Here is a 15,155-nt window from a genome sequence, read left to right on the forward strand (position 1 = left end):
ACATCACAACAAATTAATAAACCAGGGAGGAATTAATCGACAGGGTAAAAACTAAAGTGTTAGTAAGTGTTTTCAGGTGACCCTAATTAGATGTTATAGGACATGTTTTCTTACTTCATGTAGCTAGTTAGCTAGCTAGCCAACATATTGTAGCGACCCGCACAGACAGCTGTGTGTTATGTGTTAGGCTAGGAGGTGGTTGTGTTGTACTGACCAGTACCCGGTGTTCGCGGGGTCCGACATGTCAATCAACCTGCTATCTGCCAATCACGGGAATGCCTGGAATGTTCTGATGCCGGGCATCCTGGTGGTTGGCGGAGTGGCGTGGAGGGGGGTTGGGCAGGGGGGTGGAGCATTGGAAGTTAAGACCAGGTTCAGCCTTTGTTCTCTCTCTCTTACGTCTGGGCTTCACAAGAGAAGGTCACGATTGGCTTGTGGGTTATCTGTCATCTATTTGGCGTGTGCTACGGCCCAAACAGTAGCCTGTGTAAAGTTGGTTTAATAAACCGTCAATTCGCAAACTCAAGCCTCTGTCTGGACAATTGTTCATTTATGATCTAGTCAGGTCATTACATTGGTGTCAGAAGTAAAAACGTTGATACAAGTTAGCCAGCTAGCTAGCTGACTTATGTGGCTAGCTACCGTAGGTGAGAACGGGGATTGAAAATGCTTCGAGGGAATCCGAAAGTGAAGGTGGAGGTAGGGGACGATTATGGCCAAGGAGGTGCGTGTGAATGGACATTGGGGGCTCTGTCTGAGGAGATCGCCAGGGCGTCGGAGCGCAGAGGCCGCTTGAGGGAGGACGTTAGAGCGATGGCGGCTGAAGCGGGCATGAGTGCTTCGTCGACTGTATTTCGCGCGGATTCTGGTGGGCGGACCGAAGTGGTGACGTCGACGCGGCGTGAAGAGGAATCTGGGGCTCAGGATGTAAACAAACATGGCGGCGCCCAGTTCCCGGCTGCGTCCGTATCTGTTAAGACCCCGAAGTATTCCGGTAAGGGGGATTGGGAAGCTTTTCATGCTCAGTTTGAACTGTTAGCTCATTTTAGGGGGTGGTCGGATGAAGAAAGGGCACTGCAGTTGGCTTTATGCCTCACGGATGAAGCTCTGGCCTGTTTGATATTGATTAGCCCCGAGGACAGGCATGATTATGGTGCTTTAGTGGGAGCACTGAGGAGGCGCTATGGACAGTGTGTACAGCCCGGGCTACTGCGCTCCGAACTGAGTAATAGACGCAGGCAGCCTGGAGAGCCTCTACGGGTGCTAGCTAATGACATTGAGAGCCTCTCTCGGCGGGCATATGCTCACATGCCCCCCTCCGTGCAGAGCGAGCTAGCACGGGACCAGTTCATACAGGCGCTCTCTCCTACGGAGCTGCGCATACAGACCCAGCTGGCTCATCCTGAGTCATTGCAGACAGCCTTAGAGATGGCTTTGGAGAGGGAGCTGGTGTGGGCTGGGGCTTCAGCTGGGGCTTTGGTGGGGGTGCAGGGAGACACACCCTCTGTGCGAGCTTGGGGGCAGAGCAGCCCGGAGCCGGAAAAGCCTGCTTGGGTGGCCGAATGACAAAACTAATTCGTGCTGTGTCGCTACAGGCGGAACGAAACACACGCCCAGGGTCTGTTGGGGTTGTGGCCAGCCAGGCCATCTGCGCCGAGATTGCCCCATGTCCCCCAGAGCTCAGGGAAACGGCTCGGGGTCCGCATAGACCGGGTAGTGCGTACCCCTGGCTTTCTATCCCAACCACCATCATCTTCAGGAGGAGCCCACCGGCACAGACGGGGAAGCAAGGCTCCACTTCCCCCAGAAGCAGACGAGGGCAAGCGGATGGAGCCTGTTGTTGTGGTGGGCCGGACCTGTGTTGGGGACTTTTGTCATGTCCCTGTCACTGTGGAGGGGGTGCCCTGCTCCGCCCTGGTGGACACTGGGTCCACAGTAACCCTGGTGAGGCCAGATATTGTGCCAGGTTGGACTCAGTGTGAGCCTACAACTGTGCAGCTCCGCACAGTCACAGGTGAGCTGGCACCCATGAAAGGGAAGGGAATAATGACTCTGACAGTAGGGGGCAGGACTGTGCGTCATCCTGTGTGGGTGGCGGCTGTGCAGGACCCTTGTATCCTGGGGTTGGACTTTCTTAGGAGCACAGGCTGCCAGTTAGACCTAAATAGGGGCACACTGAGCTTCTAGGGAGGGACGGAAGTCACCATGGCCCCCCCTAATGTCACATTCACTCAACCCAACAAACCCTTTACTCCAACAGTTAAAGCAGCAGAGACTCATGGCTGCGCCCCCTCCCCCACAGCTGTGTGTGACTTTTCCCCAGTCCCCCTGTCACCTACGGCGGTGTGTTACATTCCCCCAGCTACCTCCATGACACAGCCATCTGTGAGCCCGGGCCGCACCCCCCCAGCCCAGCTACCCCAGATGGGAGAGGAGAGGACACTGTCTGCGGGGAGGGAGATATGGGGGAGGAACTGTGTTGGTCTTGACCCCGAGCAGCAGGAACGGTTGTGGCAGTTGCTGTTTGAATTCAGAGACAGCTTTGCGTTGAGTGAGGAAGAGGTGGGTCAGACTCATCTGGTGCAGCATGAGATCGACACAGGTGATGCTCGACCCATCAAGATGCATCCCCGCCGTATCCCGCTGGCACGCCAGGAGGCGGCAGACAAGGCTGTGTTGGAGATAATATATAATAATAATATAATAATATAATAATAATATATGCCATTTAGCAGACGCTTTTATCCAAAGCGACTTACAGTCATGTGTGCATACATTCTACGTATGGGTGGTCCCGGGGATCGAACCCACTACCCTGGCGTTACAAGCGCCATGCTCTACCAACTGAGCTACAGAAGGACTGCAGCGGGCAGACTTCATTGAGCCCTCAGACAGCCCCTGGGCGGCGCCAGTCGTCATGGTTCCGAAGAAGGGGGGCAAGCTGAGGTTCTGTGCGGACTACAGGCGGCTGAATGAGGTAACCAGGAAGGACTCATACCCCATACCACGTATCGATGAGTCGCTGGACCTGGTTAGGGGTCCTCCTGGTTCTCCTCACTAGACCTCCGCAGTGGCTACTGGCAGGTGCCCCTCTCCCCAGAGGCCAGAGCCAAAACTGCGTTCTCCACTAACAGAGGACACTGGCAGTTCAAGGTCCTGTGCTTTGGCCTGTGCAACGCTCCAGCTACTTTTGAGCTTTTGATGGACAGGGTGCTGGATGGCATCCCCCGACAGCAGTGTCTGGTATACCTCGATGACATCCTGGCCCATGGCAGCTCCTTCCAGTCAGCCCTGGGGGCGCTACGGCGTGTGCTGGAGAGGGTGGCTGCCGCAGGTCTGAAGCTCCACCCCGAGAAGTGCCACTTCATGAGGAGAGAGGTGTCCTTCTTGGGCCACCGAGTGGGGAGGGAGGGGATCAGCACCATGGAGGACAAGGTAGGGGCTGTCAGAGACTGGCCCACCCCCACCGACCAGCGTCAGCTGAAGAGCTTCCTGGGCCTGGCCTCGTATTACAGGAGGTTTGTACGGGGCTTCTCAAGCGTTGCTGCTCCACTGAACCGCCTGCTGCCGAAGGACAAGGCTTTCACTTGGAAAGTGGAGTGTGAGGAGGCGTTCAACACCCTCAAACGTGCACTGATCGAGGCCCCCGTGCTCGCCCCCCCTGACCTCACCTTGCCCTTTATCCTGGACACAGACGCGAGCAATGTGGGCATGGGTGGGGTGCTGGCCCAGGTGGGGCCAGAGGGGGAGAGAGTGGTGGCGTACTTCAGCAAAACATTTGACAAACATGAGCGCCGCTACTGTGTGACCCGGCGGGAGCTCTTGGATGTTGTGGCTTCCGTCAAACACTTCAAGTACTACCTGGGTGGTCTGCCCTTTACTGTAAGGACTGACCACTCTGCTCTCCAGTGGCTCATGTCTTTCAGAGAGCCAGAGGGGCAGGTGGCACGCTGGTTGGAGGAGCTTCAGCCGTATGACTTCACCGTGGTTCACAGGGCAGGGGCACGCCACTCCAACGCCGACGCCATGTCCCGTCGGCCCTGTACTGCAGACGGCTGCCGCCACTGTGAACGGAGAGAGGGACGGGAGAGAGCTGCGGGCAGAGGAGGGTGTCTGTGCCACAGTGTGTCGGGCGAGCGGGCCTGTCTGCTGTGAGCTGCAGACTGTCGACGTGGCTGAATGGCGGCAGCAGCAGGGACGGGACACAGACCTACAGCCAGTGCTACAGTGGGTAGAGGCGCAGGTGAGGCCACCATGGGAAAAGGTGACAGCGCTCTCACTCGCGACCAAAGGGTTGTGGTCGAAGTTTGAGAGACTGCGGCTGGCTGATGGCGTGCTACAGCGGGCATGGAAGGAGTCAGCTACGGGAGAGGAGAGGTGGCAGGTGGTGGTCCCAAAAGCATTGCGGGAGGCTGTGCTCCAGAGTACTCATGGGGGGGTGGGGACTGGACACTTTGGGGTCACAAAAACACTGCGCCGTCTCCGTCAGGGCTTCTACTGGGGGCAGCACAAGAGGGATGTGGAGGACTTTTGTCGCCGCTGTGACAACTGCACAGCGAGAAAGGGCCCCCCAGGCCGCTCTCATGCTCAGCTCCAACATTTTCCAGTGGGGGCTCCCATGGAGAGGGTGGGAGTGGATGTAGTTGGGCCGTTCCCCACCACAGACAGTGGAAACCGCTGGGTGCTCACGGCCATGGACTATTTCACAAAATGGCTCGAGGCCTATGCTCTGCCTGACCAGGAGGCAGAGACCATCGTCGACGCCCTGACAGCGGGGATGTTCAGCAGGTTTGGAGCTGCAGAGTCCATCCACAGCGACCAAGGCAGAAACTTTGAGTCCCGTGTGTTCGCCACCATGTGTGAGAGGCTGGGTATGCACAAGACCCACACTACTCCTCTCCATCCTCAAAGTGATGGCCTTGTGGAGCGCTTCAACAAAACGCTTGGACAGCAGCTGGCCATCGTCTCTTCCAAACACCAGCGTGACTGGGACAAGCACCTGCCTATGGTCCTCATGGCATGCCTCTCGCCTGTCCAAGACTCCACTTCCTGCACGCCTGCCCTCCTCATGCTGGGGAGAGAGATCCGCACCCCTGCGGAGATGGCGTTTGGTCGGCCCCTGGATAGCCCTCATGTTCCTCCGGGGCCGGAGTATGCCCGGAGACTCCAGGACCGCCTGGAGACAGCCCACACCTTCGCCAGAGAGCAGCTGGTGAATGCAGGTGTGAGGCAGAAAAGGAACTATGACGTGCACACCCGGGAAGGCACTTTGTGGCTGGGGAGCTGGTCTGGGTCTACAGCCCCCTAAGGAAAAAAAGGCAGATGCCCCAAGTTGGACAGTCACTGGGTGGGACCCTGCAGTGTCCTGGAGAGGGTAGGGGAGGTTGTGTACCGGGTGCAGCTTCCTCCCAGGGGAGAAAGGTGGCACTGCACCGGGACAGGTTAGCCCCATACAGAGGGGCCTCTTCTCCCCAAACCCCAGGAACCCCCACAATTCCCCTCTCTGGCAATGACATTCTCCAGGCACCCACCCTCAGGTGCCGCAGACAAGGCTCCAGACAACCCACTCCCCTGTCTCCCCCTGTGTCACCGCGTGGTTCCCCAGAGCCACGGACTGTATTACCCGTTCCCGCTTCCTTGTCACCCATATCCCTGCCTTCATCCCCTGGTTCCCAGAGGGCACTCTGCAACCATCACGGCCACGCAGGCAAAGGAGACCTCCGGGTCGCTTCAGAGACTTTGTTTGTTCCCTCGGGGACGAGGGACTTTGTGGTGGGGGGGCTGTGTAGCGACCCGCACAGACAGCTGTGTGTTATGTGTTAGGCTAGGAGGTGGTTGTGTTGTACTGACCAGTACCCGGTGTTCGCGGGGTCCGACATGTCAATCAACCTGCTATCTGCCAATCACGGGAATGCCTGGAATGTTCTGATGCCGGGCATCCTGGTGGTTGGCGGAGTGGCGTGGAGGGGGGTTGGGCAGGGGGGTGGAGCATTGGAAGTTAAAACCAGGTTCAGCCTTTGTTCTCTCTCTCTTACGTCTGGGCTTCACAAGAGAAGGTCACGATTGGCTTGTGGGTTATCTGTCATCTATTTGGCGTGTGCTACGGCCCAAACAGTAGCCTGTGTAAAGTTGGTTTAATAAACCGTCAATTCGCAAACTCAAGCCTCTGTCTGGACAATTGTTCATTTATGATCTAGTCAGGTCATTACAATATTGATGTTTCACTTATTCCTCTCTGATTAGATACTGTTGCACAAACATGTTTATCAAGACCTAGCTAGCTACGTTTGCGCTAAGTACATTTAGAAACTAACTAGCGATTAGCATTAGCGGCTAACACAAACTATTTTAGCAACACCTTGCTAAGAAAAGACAAACTATCAGATAGTAGTTTGCAGACAGTAAGACACACAAACGAATAGTGTATAGAACGCTTGTGGAACGCAGCATGTCACCAACATTGTTACATTCATCTGACCATGGAGAGTGAACGGCAAGAAAGCGCTTGTGACTCAGTGATCAAGCAACTGCTCTCCTTGAGTGAGAGGGGGCAGGGCTTGGTGTGGTTAGCGGCATACAGCAGCAGGAGGAGAGAGATGACTAGTAGTAGCAAACAGAGTAAACTATAAAAATGGATATTAAACGCACCGAAGTAGCGTATCACAGTTAACAAAGAAATCATTGAAATACCATTATAGAAGTAAAAGTACAAAAAACTCAAACCGGTCTGTTCATCAATACCGATATATAGTAAATTACGGTATACCACCCCGCCCTAATGAGCATGCACGTGCGCGCGCACGCACAAGATAGAGATGCATGAGGACACATGAACAGACAAACAAACCCAATGACATTATGCTATTCACAAATACACATTCATTAGTCCACAGTGACGGATTGTGATTCTATGACTCTCTCTACTCCTTAATGAGTGACATCAACCACATCTGGTAGTCTGATGTTACAGTAGCCATGGTAAAGATGATGCAATTAATTTCCCCTACACACAGACAGACAGACAACTCATTCCTCCATTGGTAGAATATTAAGTAATTTCGTTTTTCAAATGAGACAAACGATCAATTGCCACAACTGACAAGCACACATACAAACATGTTAAATTGAACACACACCCATACACTCAGACAGACACACACACATGACTGCAAGTACACGAACACACACACTCTCTCTCATTTTATCTCTATATTTCTCTCTCTTGCACTCTTAAATGACTCCTCCCCTAGCGAGAGACGGGTATAAAGCAATATGGTAATAGTACGGTAATGATATGGTAATAAAATTATAATCTGGGATGAACAGTGGTCATTCTCAGCTGTCAATCAAAGGTTAGGGGGGGCCAACTCCCACTGGGATAAAACACTGGGGAAGCAGTTTAGAACAGAAAAGCCATGGGGAGAAATCAGAAAGAACAACATAGACCAGTACACATAAACTGATTTGGTTTAACAGTAAAATAGGTTGAACAGTGTTTTTTTATTTACCTAGCCATTTTATGTGCTTGTATCTCAGGGATTCTTAAAAGTTGGGAAAATCATTGTCCGACAGGGAAACTTTATTTTTATAGTTGGAAAAATTCATAATTGTTGCTTAAAATGCATATTTAGGGGAATTTTATTGAATTACATTTATTTAATTGGATTTTTTTGTTGTAATTTTAAAAATATTTTCAATATTATTAATTTCCATGTCGGCTCTGTGCCAGGAAATGCGCTTGTCCAGAGCAAAGGACCACCATTTCAAACTCCCCCCAAAAGTGTTTAAAATTCTAAAAACAGTCAAAGAATAATAATGACTGATAAAGGATCTCATGTGTTTTCGATTTTCTAGATTTTTAACTTCCTGACTGATGTCTTTGTCACACCCTGACCATAGTTTGCTTTGTATGCTTCTATGTTTTGTTTGTTCAGGGTGTGATCTGAGTGGGCATTCTATGTTGTGTGTCTAGTTTGTCTGTTTCTGTGTTTGGCCTGATATGGTTCTCGCACCCCACGACATGATGCTGCCACTTCCGTGCTTCACGGTTGGGATGCTGTTCTTCGGCTTGCCATCCTCCCTTTTCCCTCCAAACATAACAATGGTCATTATGACCAAACAGTTCTATTTTTGATTCATAAGACCAGAGGACATTTCTCCAAAAAGTACGCTCATTGTCCCCATGTGCAGTTGCAAACCGTAGTCTGGCTTCTTTATGGCTGTTTTGGAGCAGTGGCTTCTTCCTTGCTGAGCGTCCTTTAAGGTTATGTCGATATAGGACTAATTTAACTGTGGATATAGATACTTTTGTATGTGTTTCCTCCAGCATCTTCACAGGGTCCTTTGCTGTTGTTCTGGGATTGATTAGCACTTTTCGCACCAAAGCACGTTAATCTTTAGGAGACAGAACACGTCTCCTTCCTGAGCTGATTGACAGCTGCGTGGTCCCATGCTGTTTATAGTTGTGTACTATTGTTTGAACAGATGAACATGGTACCTTCAGGCGTTTGGAAATTACTCCCAAGTATGGACCAGACATGTGGAGGTCTACAATTTTTCTGAGGTCTTGGCTGACTTATTTTGATTTTACCATGATGTCAAGCAAAGAGGCACCGAGTTTGAAGGTAAGCTTTGAAATACATCCACAGGTACACCTCCAATTGAATCAAATAATGTCAATTGGCCTATCAGAAGCTTCTAAAGCCATGACATAATTTTCTTTAATTTTCCAAGCTGTTTAAAGGCACAATTAACGTAATGTAATCTTCTGACCCACTGGAATATTGATACAGTGACTTAAAAGTGAAATAATCTGTCTGTAAACAATTGTTGGAAAAATGACTTGTGTCATGCACAAAGTAGATGTCCTAACAGACTTGCCAAAACTATAGTTTGTTAAGAAATGGTTGAAAAACTAGTTTTAATGACTCCAACCTAAGTGTAAAACTTCCTACTTCAACTGTATACTATACTGCTATGTTCAAAGCATTACACGACAGAGACAAAATAACATAAATACAGCTATGCGCAAAATGTGTCTGGATTTTTTTGTTTTGTTTGAAACATTGAAAAAGTTAGCCTTTTTAGATAAAACATTACTAAATATTTTCATGTCTACCAAATAATTGATTAAAACACACTGTTTTGCAATGGTCTCCAGTAGCCTCAACAGCACTCTGTAGGGTAGCAACGTAGTGTAGCCGGAGGACAGCTATCTTCCCTCCCCCTCTTGGTACATTGACTTCAATACAAAACATTGGAGGCTCTTGGTTCTCAGCCCGTTTCATAGTTGTTATTATTATTTTTTAAATTCTCCAATTTCGTGACATCCAATTGGCAATCACAGTCTTGTCCCATCACTGCAACTCCCGTGCGGACTCGGGAGACGCGAAGGTCGAGAGCCATGCGTCCTATGAAACACTACCCGCCAAGCCGCACTGCTTCTTAACACACTGCTCGGTTAACCCGGAAGGGAGCCGCACCAATGAGTCGGAGGAAACACAGTACAGTTGACGACCGAAGTCAGCGTGCATGCGCCCAGCTCACACAAGGAGTCGCAAGAGCATGACAAGGACATCCCAGCCGGCCAAACCCTCCCCTAACCCGGAGGACACTGAGCCAATTGTGCGCCGCCTCATGGGTCTCCCAGTCGCGGTCGGCTGGCGCAACTCAAGAGTCCGTTCTATAGACTTACATAGTAATTATGACAACATCTGGAGGATGTCCTCCAACCAATCAGAGCTCTTGTAGCAGGAATTGAAACTCAATCAAAGGATCAGAGAATAAATCTAGTACTAAAAGCATAAACTACAGCTAGCTAGCACTGCAGTGCATAAAATGTGGTGAGTTGTAGACTCAAAGAGAGAGAAAGAAAATAGTTATTTTCAACAAATGTCATCTTTTTTCACTTTCAGTTTCACTTACTTAGCTAGCAAATGCATCTAGCTAGTTTAGCTACACAAACACTCGGCTCAAACAGAGGGATGCTATGTTAGCTTACTGGCGACGTCTATCCAACACAGCACTGGAACTCTTCCAAGTCAAGGTAAAGCTTTTGGTTTTATTAATTTATTGCTTACTGACTAACGTTACTGCAGGATTGTATCGGGTTTACTAACGCATTAGTTCTATTAGCTATGTTGACTAGGATTTTACTTTAGCTACTGTAATATGTGGACAACTATGTAGGCTGTGTGTAGCAGTTATAACATGGTTTGGCTTGGAAAGGTTTTTTCGCCTGGTCACATACAGCTGATGTGTTGTCCACAAACAAAGGGATAAGGTAAGAGGAAGAGAGTGCATAGAGGAGAGAAGGAATACAACGTTGCTGCTTATGAAAGTGAACTGTGTTTATGCTTGATTCATTCGACTGATTCTGGAGCAAAACAATTCTTAAACGGAAGCAAATGAAACAGGAATAAAAACACCGGAATTTGTCCAATAGAAACTCTTGTTTGCAACTGTTGGACTAATGATTACACCCTAGATGAGCTAGATGCAGGCAAGAGTGTGCAAGGCGGTATTGAATGTGTCACAGTCTGTCCATGTGTCACTGTCTGTTATCTCAACATTTTCTCTTGACCTGTGTGCACCTACATTGTAAACTTTCCTTCATCCGCTAGGCTGTAGCAAACTCAGATGGGTATGAGGGAAATTTGAGTATCATGTAGTAGCCTAAACCTATCGATGTTACATTGAACTGGGTGAATGGAATATGAATTAAAGTCATCCAACAAAAAAAATAGAAATAAGGCCATGCTCATGAAAAAAACAATTGTCCTCCCTCATCATAAATGGCACTGACCGCCACTGACCCACACACAGACTGTGTCCCAGAGTAATACTCCTAATAAAGGAAAAGATAAAGACCTTGCTGATATTCTCTCTAAATAACACACACATATACACAAGAGAGAAAGCACGAGAAAGAAGGAGTGACCGCTAATGACCTAGATGTGTGGCCTCCCTGCTCCACACGCATGGCTTAGGGAAAAAGAGAGATTTCAGGGAACCCAGCAGGACAAAAATCACACGCACGCTTCAATTCTGAGAAGGCTCTGTGTGCGACAGGTCAACAACACCAGACCTGCATATACACACGAACATACACAGACAAACGACACAAACACGTATGTCACATTGTGCACACACACTCTCATGTAAGACTGGGATTATCCTGAGTGGATTGGATGTGGGGAGACAAGCTCTCATGCCTTTCCGCCCAGCCCCGTCCTCTACATACCTCTTTCAATCACTCTCTTTATCCCTCTCTCTATTCTTCCTCCCCTCGTTTCTGTCCCTTTCCATGCCTTAGGAGAAGAACCAGAGTACCCTTTGGGTTCCCCCTAATCCCTCTCTCGCCTCCCTCTGGCATTGTGGCACAATTGGGTCCTTCAGCAGTCACTCTACTGAACTGACCAATGGGAGAAAACAAACAAACAATAATGTGTTTCCTTATGAGATCAGTGCAGAGCACCACTGTCTACATGCACTAAAGCCCACCCATTCATTGCCAATTAAAAGCTATCCATCCCCCTCTTCCCTCTCTTCCCCATTCATCCCTCCTTCTCTTTCCCCGCTCTTCTGATCTACTAATCCCACATAAACACAGTTTGGAATGTGGCTAATAGAATGGGATTGTGGGTCGCGGAGTCTTTCGCACCTCTTCAATGAACTCATCATAATGGAACTGGGACCGGGTTCCAACCATCGAGAGAGGCAGGCCTGATTAGATAGGGGGCGGAGGATGAAGTCATTTCAGTCCCTATTGAGTTTTCAACACCAGTTAACTTATCATAAGAATAATGAGTTCCCAAGGTTTAAAATGAAGGGCTTTTTCAGGGCAATGCTGAATGCATCTTTTGTTGCGTTGTTACAAAGACAGCAGGTGCCCTGAGGGATATTCATGGAGGATATAGGAGTTACTTTAATCTATAACTATGGGACTGTGGTGTACCATTCTCTGTTACATTTTAATGTCGAATGGAAATTCACTATGGATGTTTCATGATTGCTGGAACAATGCTAGGCTGTCTTTTGAGATATACAGTATAACTAAATTCTCAATCACAATGCATTTTTCCATAGTCGCCCTACATCCATCTTGGCGCTCATTTGCGTGAATTGCAGCAAACGTTTACATTTTTGCTTGACTGAACCAGAAATCAAAGGTCATCAAAGAGACGCAGATATAGGTCAACGTCCTCCATATCACCTCCATCACATGGAAGCAATGTAGCAAACACAAGCAATGTCCTTCATTAAATAATCTATGCCGATCCTTTCAACTATTGTTTTTCAATCCTAGTCAAAGAAAATGAATGAATTGATGAATGCCACTGTGAAGGAAAAGGGGACGGGCCCCATGAATTCAGTATAAACATAAACAAGCCAGTAGATGAGCAGAAAAAAAACAGTGTAAAAAAACTGCAGCTCTCTTTTGTTTGAGAAGATAACAGATGTGGACATGAATATACACCCACTTTTAGCACACTGTTGTGAACGAGTGTATGTGTGTTTGTCTGTGCGTGTGTGTGTTTGTTTCCGTGTGTGTGCGTGTGTATGTGCGTGTGTGCGCGCATCTGCGTGGGCTTGCACGTGCGTGTGTGCGTGTTTATGCGCGTGTGTGTGTGTTGTCCAAGGACAACCTCCAAGAGCATCCCTCACCCAAGGACGTCTGACAGAGAAGCTGAGAACCAAGGTCTGCACCCAAACATATGATTAACGTTCCCCAAACATGTCCATCTTTGAGTGGGGCCTGTCCAGGCTGTGATTATGTGGAGGCAGCTCCCTAAGCTACTTATATTGAGGTTAGCCCGGGGTCACTCCACTGAGCCGTACGACAGGTTGGTTTACACCCCAACTCTCATTGAGCTGCTCCATAGGAGAGAACCACTCACTGACAAACTACTTCATCTAAACTCTACTGAACGCTAGCCATTTCCCTCCACCACCTAACAATCTAACCCCACCTCACCAACTAGGAGTATGTATACCATTAACTCTCTCACTGCCCTTTCCTGACTTACCCTATACACTTTACCCACTATGGGCCACTTCTCTGCACACTTCTGTACTGCAAACTGTGTGACTCTAGCTCCTCTTTCCACCTGACTCTACACACTTCCTTCTCTAATTCATTGCCTAAAACAGGCAATAACTCACCCCCTTCCCCATAGACATTTCATGGAATGAACAATACCGATATTGCTTTAGCTTACCCTCCTATTGGCTTGGTGGAGTTTTCGCCATATTGCGTATACCTGTCCAATCCATTCAGATGAACAACCTGTAGTTGGTGACTGAGGGTTAGGGGTTTAACTAGGGATCACTCCCCCCCACCCCTTAGCTGAATGTCAAACCAGAGAGTGGAGCACAGAGTCAAACCCAGAGCTGCAGTTTCCTTTCTGAGCGATGAGCGGAAGAGAGTAGGATGAAGCTGCCTATTATACACGCGGATCCAAGATCAGTTTTCCCCTCCGAATGGTTAAGTTTAGGATTACAGGGATGACAATCTGATCCTAGATCTGTGGTTAGGGGTAACTTCTCCTAGGAGCAGGGTGTCAGGTTACAGGAAGTGGATTGAACAAGAAGAGGAAGTGTGGAAGGGAGGGAGAGCGTCGAGCTAGAGTATGATACGGTCAACCACACTCACCCCGTCCCTAATGTGAGGGGTGCTCCCGCGCCCGCTCTGCCTTAGAGTGCAGCCCCCGCACCGAAGGGCGAGAAGTTGAGATGACCCCTCTGGAAGAAGATAAAGAGAGAAAGACAGCCACATCCTTTAGTGAGAGAGAGAGAGAGAGAGAGAGAGAGAGAGAGAGAGAGAGAGAGAGAGAGAGAGAGAGAGAGAGAGAAGAATTCCCCAATACACTACTGTTGGGAACATACAGTAAGATCAATAAGCACTGCACTGCATGGCCCCTGACATACCCTGAATCATACCGTGTTCTTTGACTATCACATGCTGGTGTCATGGAATGCTTCAGTGGATTCGTACCATGGCATATTCCAGTCATAAAAAGCGAATGCATATTCCACATGATACCATGTAAGGGAGACATTAAGAGTTCAGAGAAGGAAAGAACACATGTTTAGAGACAGCAGAGAGTAACTTAAAGAGTGAAAGAGAGTACTTCCAGAATGAACCTGTCTAGAGAGTGCTACTCTGTCAGGAGCTGTTCTTAGCCAGAGTAAGAATAACTAGGCCTGTCCTTAAAGGGGCAATCTGCAGTTGCTACATCCATTTTTGGACTGAACGATATGTACCCATTGATTCTTGAAGAATATAACTTGTAAATAAATGTCTCATGAGAACAGAACCCAAAATATAAGCTTGTTTTACTCCAATGTTTATAAACAAATGAAATGTAAACAAACATGGTTAAAAGTATCATTTTGATATCATGGATGGTCAGTCCTTGGATCCATAGCTCTGTCCATGAATTATAGAGTTGCATTTCTCCAGCCCATCCCTCAGCTTTTACCAAAACATGGGTGGGGAGATTTTCCTTGTTATTGTTTGAACAGCTGTTTTAACAGAATGTGCTGGAACATCAATCTTTAACACTACACATTAAGTGCAGTGAGGTGCGTACTGGCGGCAGAGAAGTCAGGCGCAGGAGAGCAAAAACTGATTTACAACGGTATCGTTTAATAAACATCAACCACCGTCAACAGAGTAATACATGAAATGGGTCAAACAAAACCCGGAAAATACCAGCATACCGTGCATAAGCACTACAAGAAACAATGACCGACAAGGACATGGGGGGAACAAAGGGTTAAATACACAACATGTAATTGATGGAATTCGAACCAGGTGTGATGGAAGACAAGACAAAACCAATGGAAAATGAAAAGTGGATCAGCGATGGCTAGAAGGTCGGTGTGCCTCTTCGGCATTCACGGGAATCTCATGGGAACACTGTCCCCTGAGCCGGTCGGACCACCGATAGGAATGTTCTTGTTCGCTTCCTACTGTAGCTACACGCTCCTCATCTTAACTCACATTTGAATCATTATCAGATCCAATCGATAATGATGAAGAATGATTTTCCCTGGGTTTTAACAATGTGGATTATGGGGAGCGGTTACGTTCTGGAATCTCCTGTTGAGGACAGGTTGAGGACAGGTTGAGGACAGGTTGAGACAGATAA

The 15,155-nt window shown here is 48.5% G+C and overlaps 1 protein-coding gene across 3 annotated transcripts in view; it reads right to left on the reverse strand.

Moving 5' to 3' along the window:
- Positions 1 to 15,155, reverse strand: part of LOC118372757 (unconventional myosin-XVI) — a 260,749-nt gene that overhangs the window by 5,611 nt on the left and 239,983 nt on the right. The window contains exon 35 of one of the 3 annotated variants that reach the window (XM_052522328.1): positions 13,655 to 13,743. The exons of the other annotated variants lie outside the window; for them this stretch is intronic. Coding sequence (XP_052378288.1) covers positions 13,696 to 13,743 — 48 coding nt within the window. The 3' untranslated portion in view covers positions 13,655 to 13,695. The remainder of the gene's footprint in view (positions 1 to 13,654; positions 13,744 to 15,155) is intronic. 3 annotated transcript variants of the gene reach the window in all.

This window comes from Oncorhynchus keta, chromosome 7, assembly GCF_023373465.1.
Source record: "Oncorhynchus keta strain PuntledgeMale-10-30-2019 chromosome 7, Oket_V2, whole genome shotgun sequence".
In the NCBI taxonomy this organism is placed as follows: domain Eukaryota; kingdom Metazoa; phylum Chordata; class Actinopteri; order Salmoniformes; family Salmonidae; genus Oncorhynchus; species Oncorhynchus keta.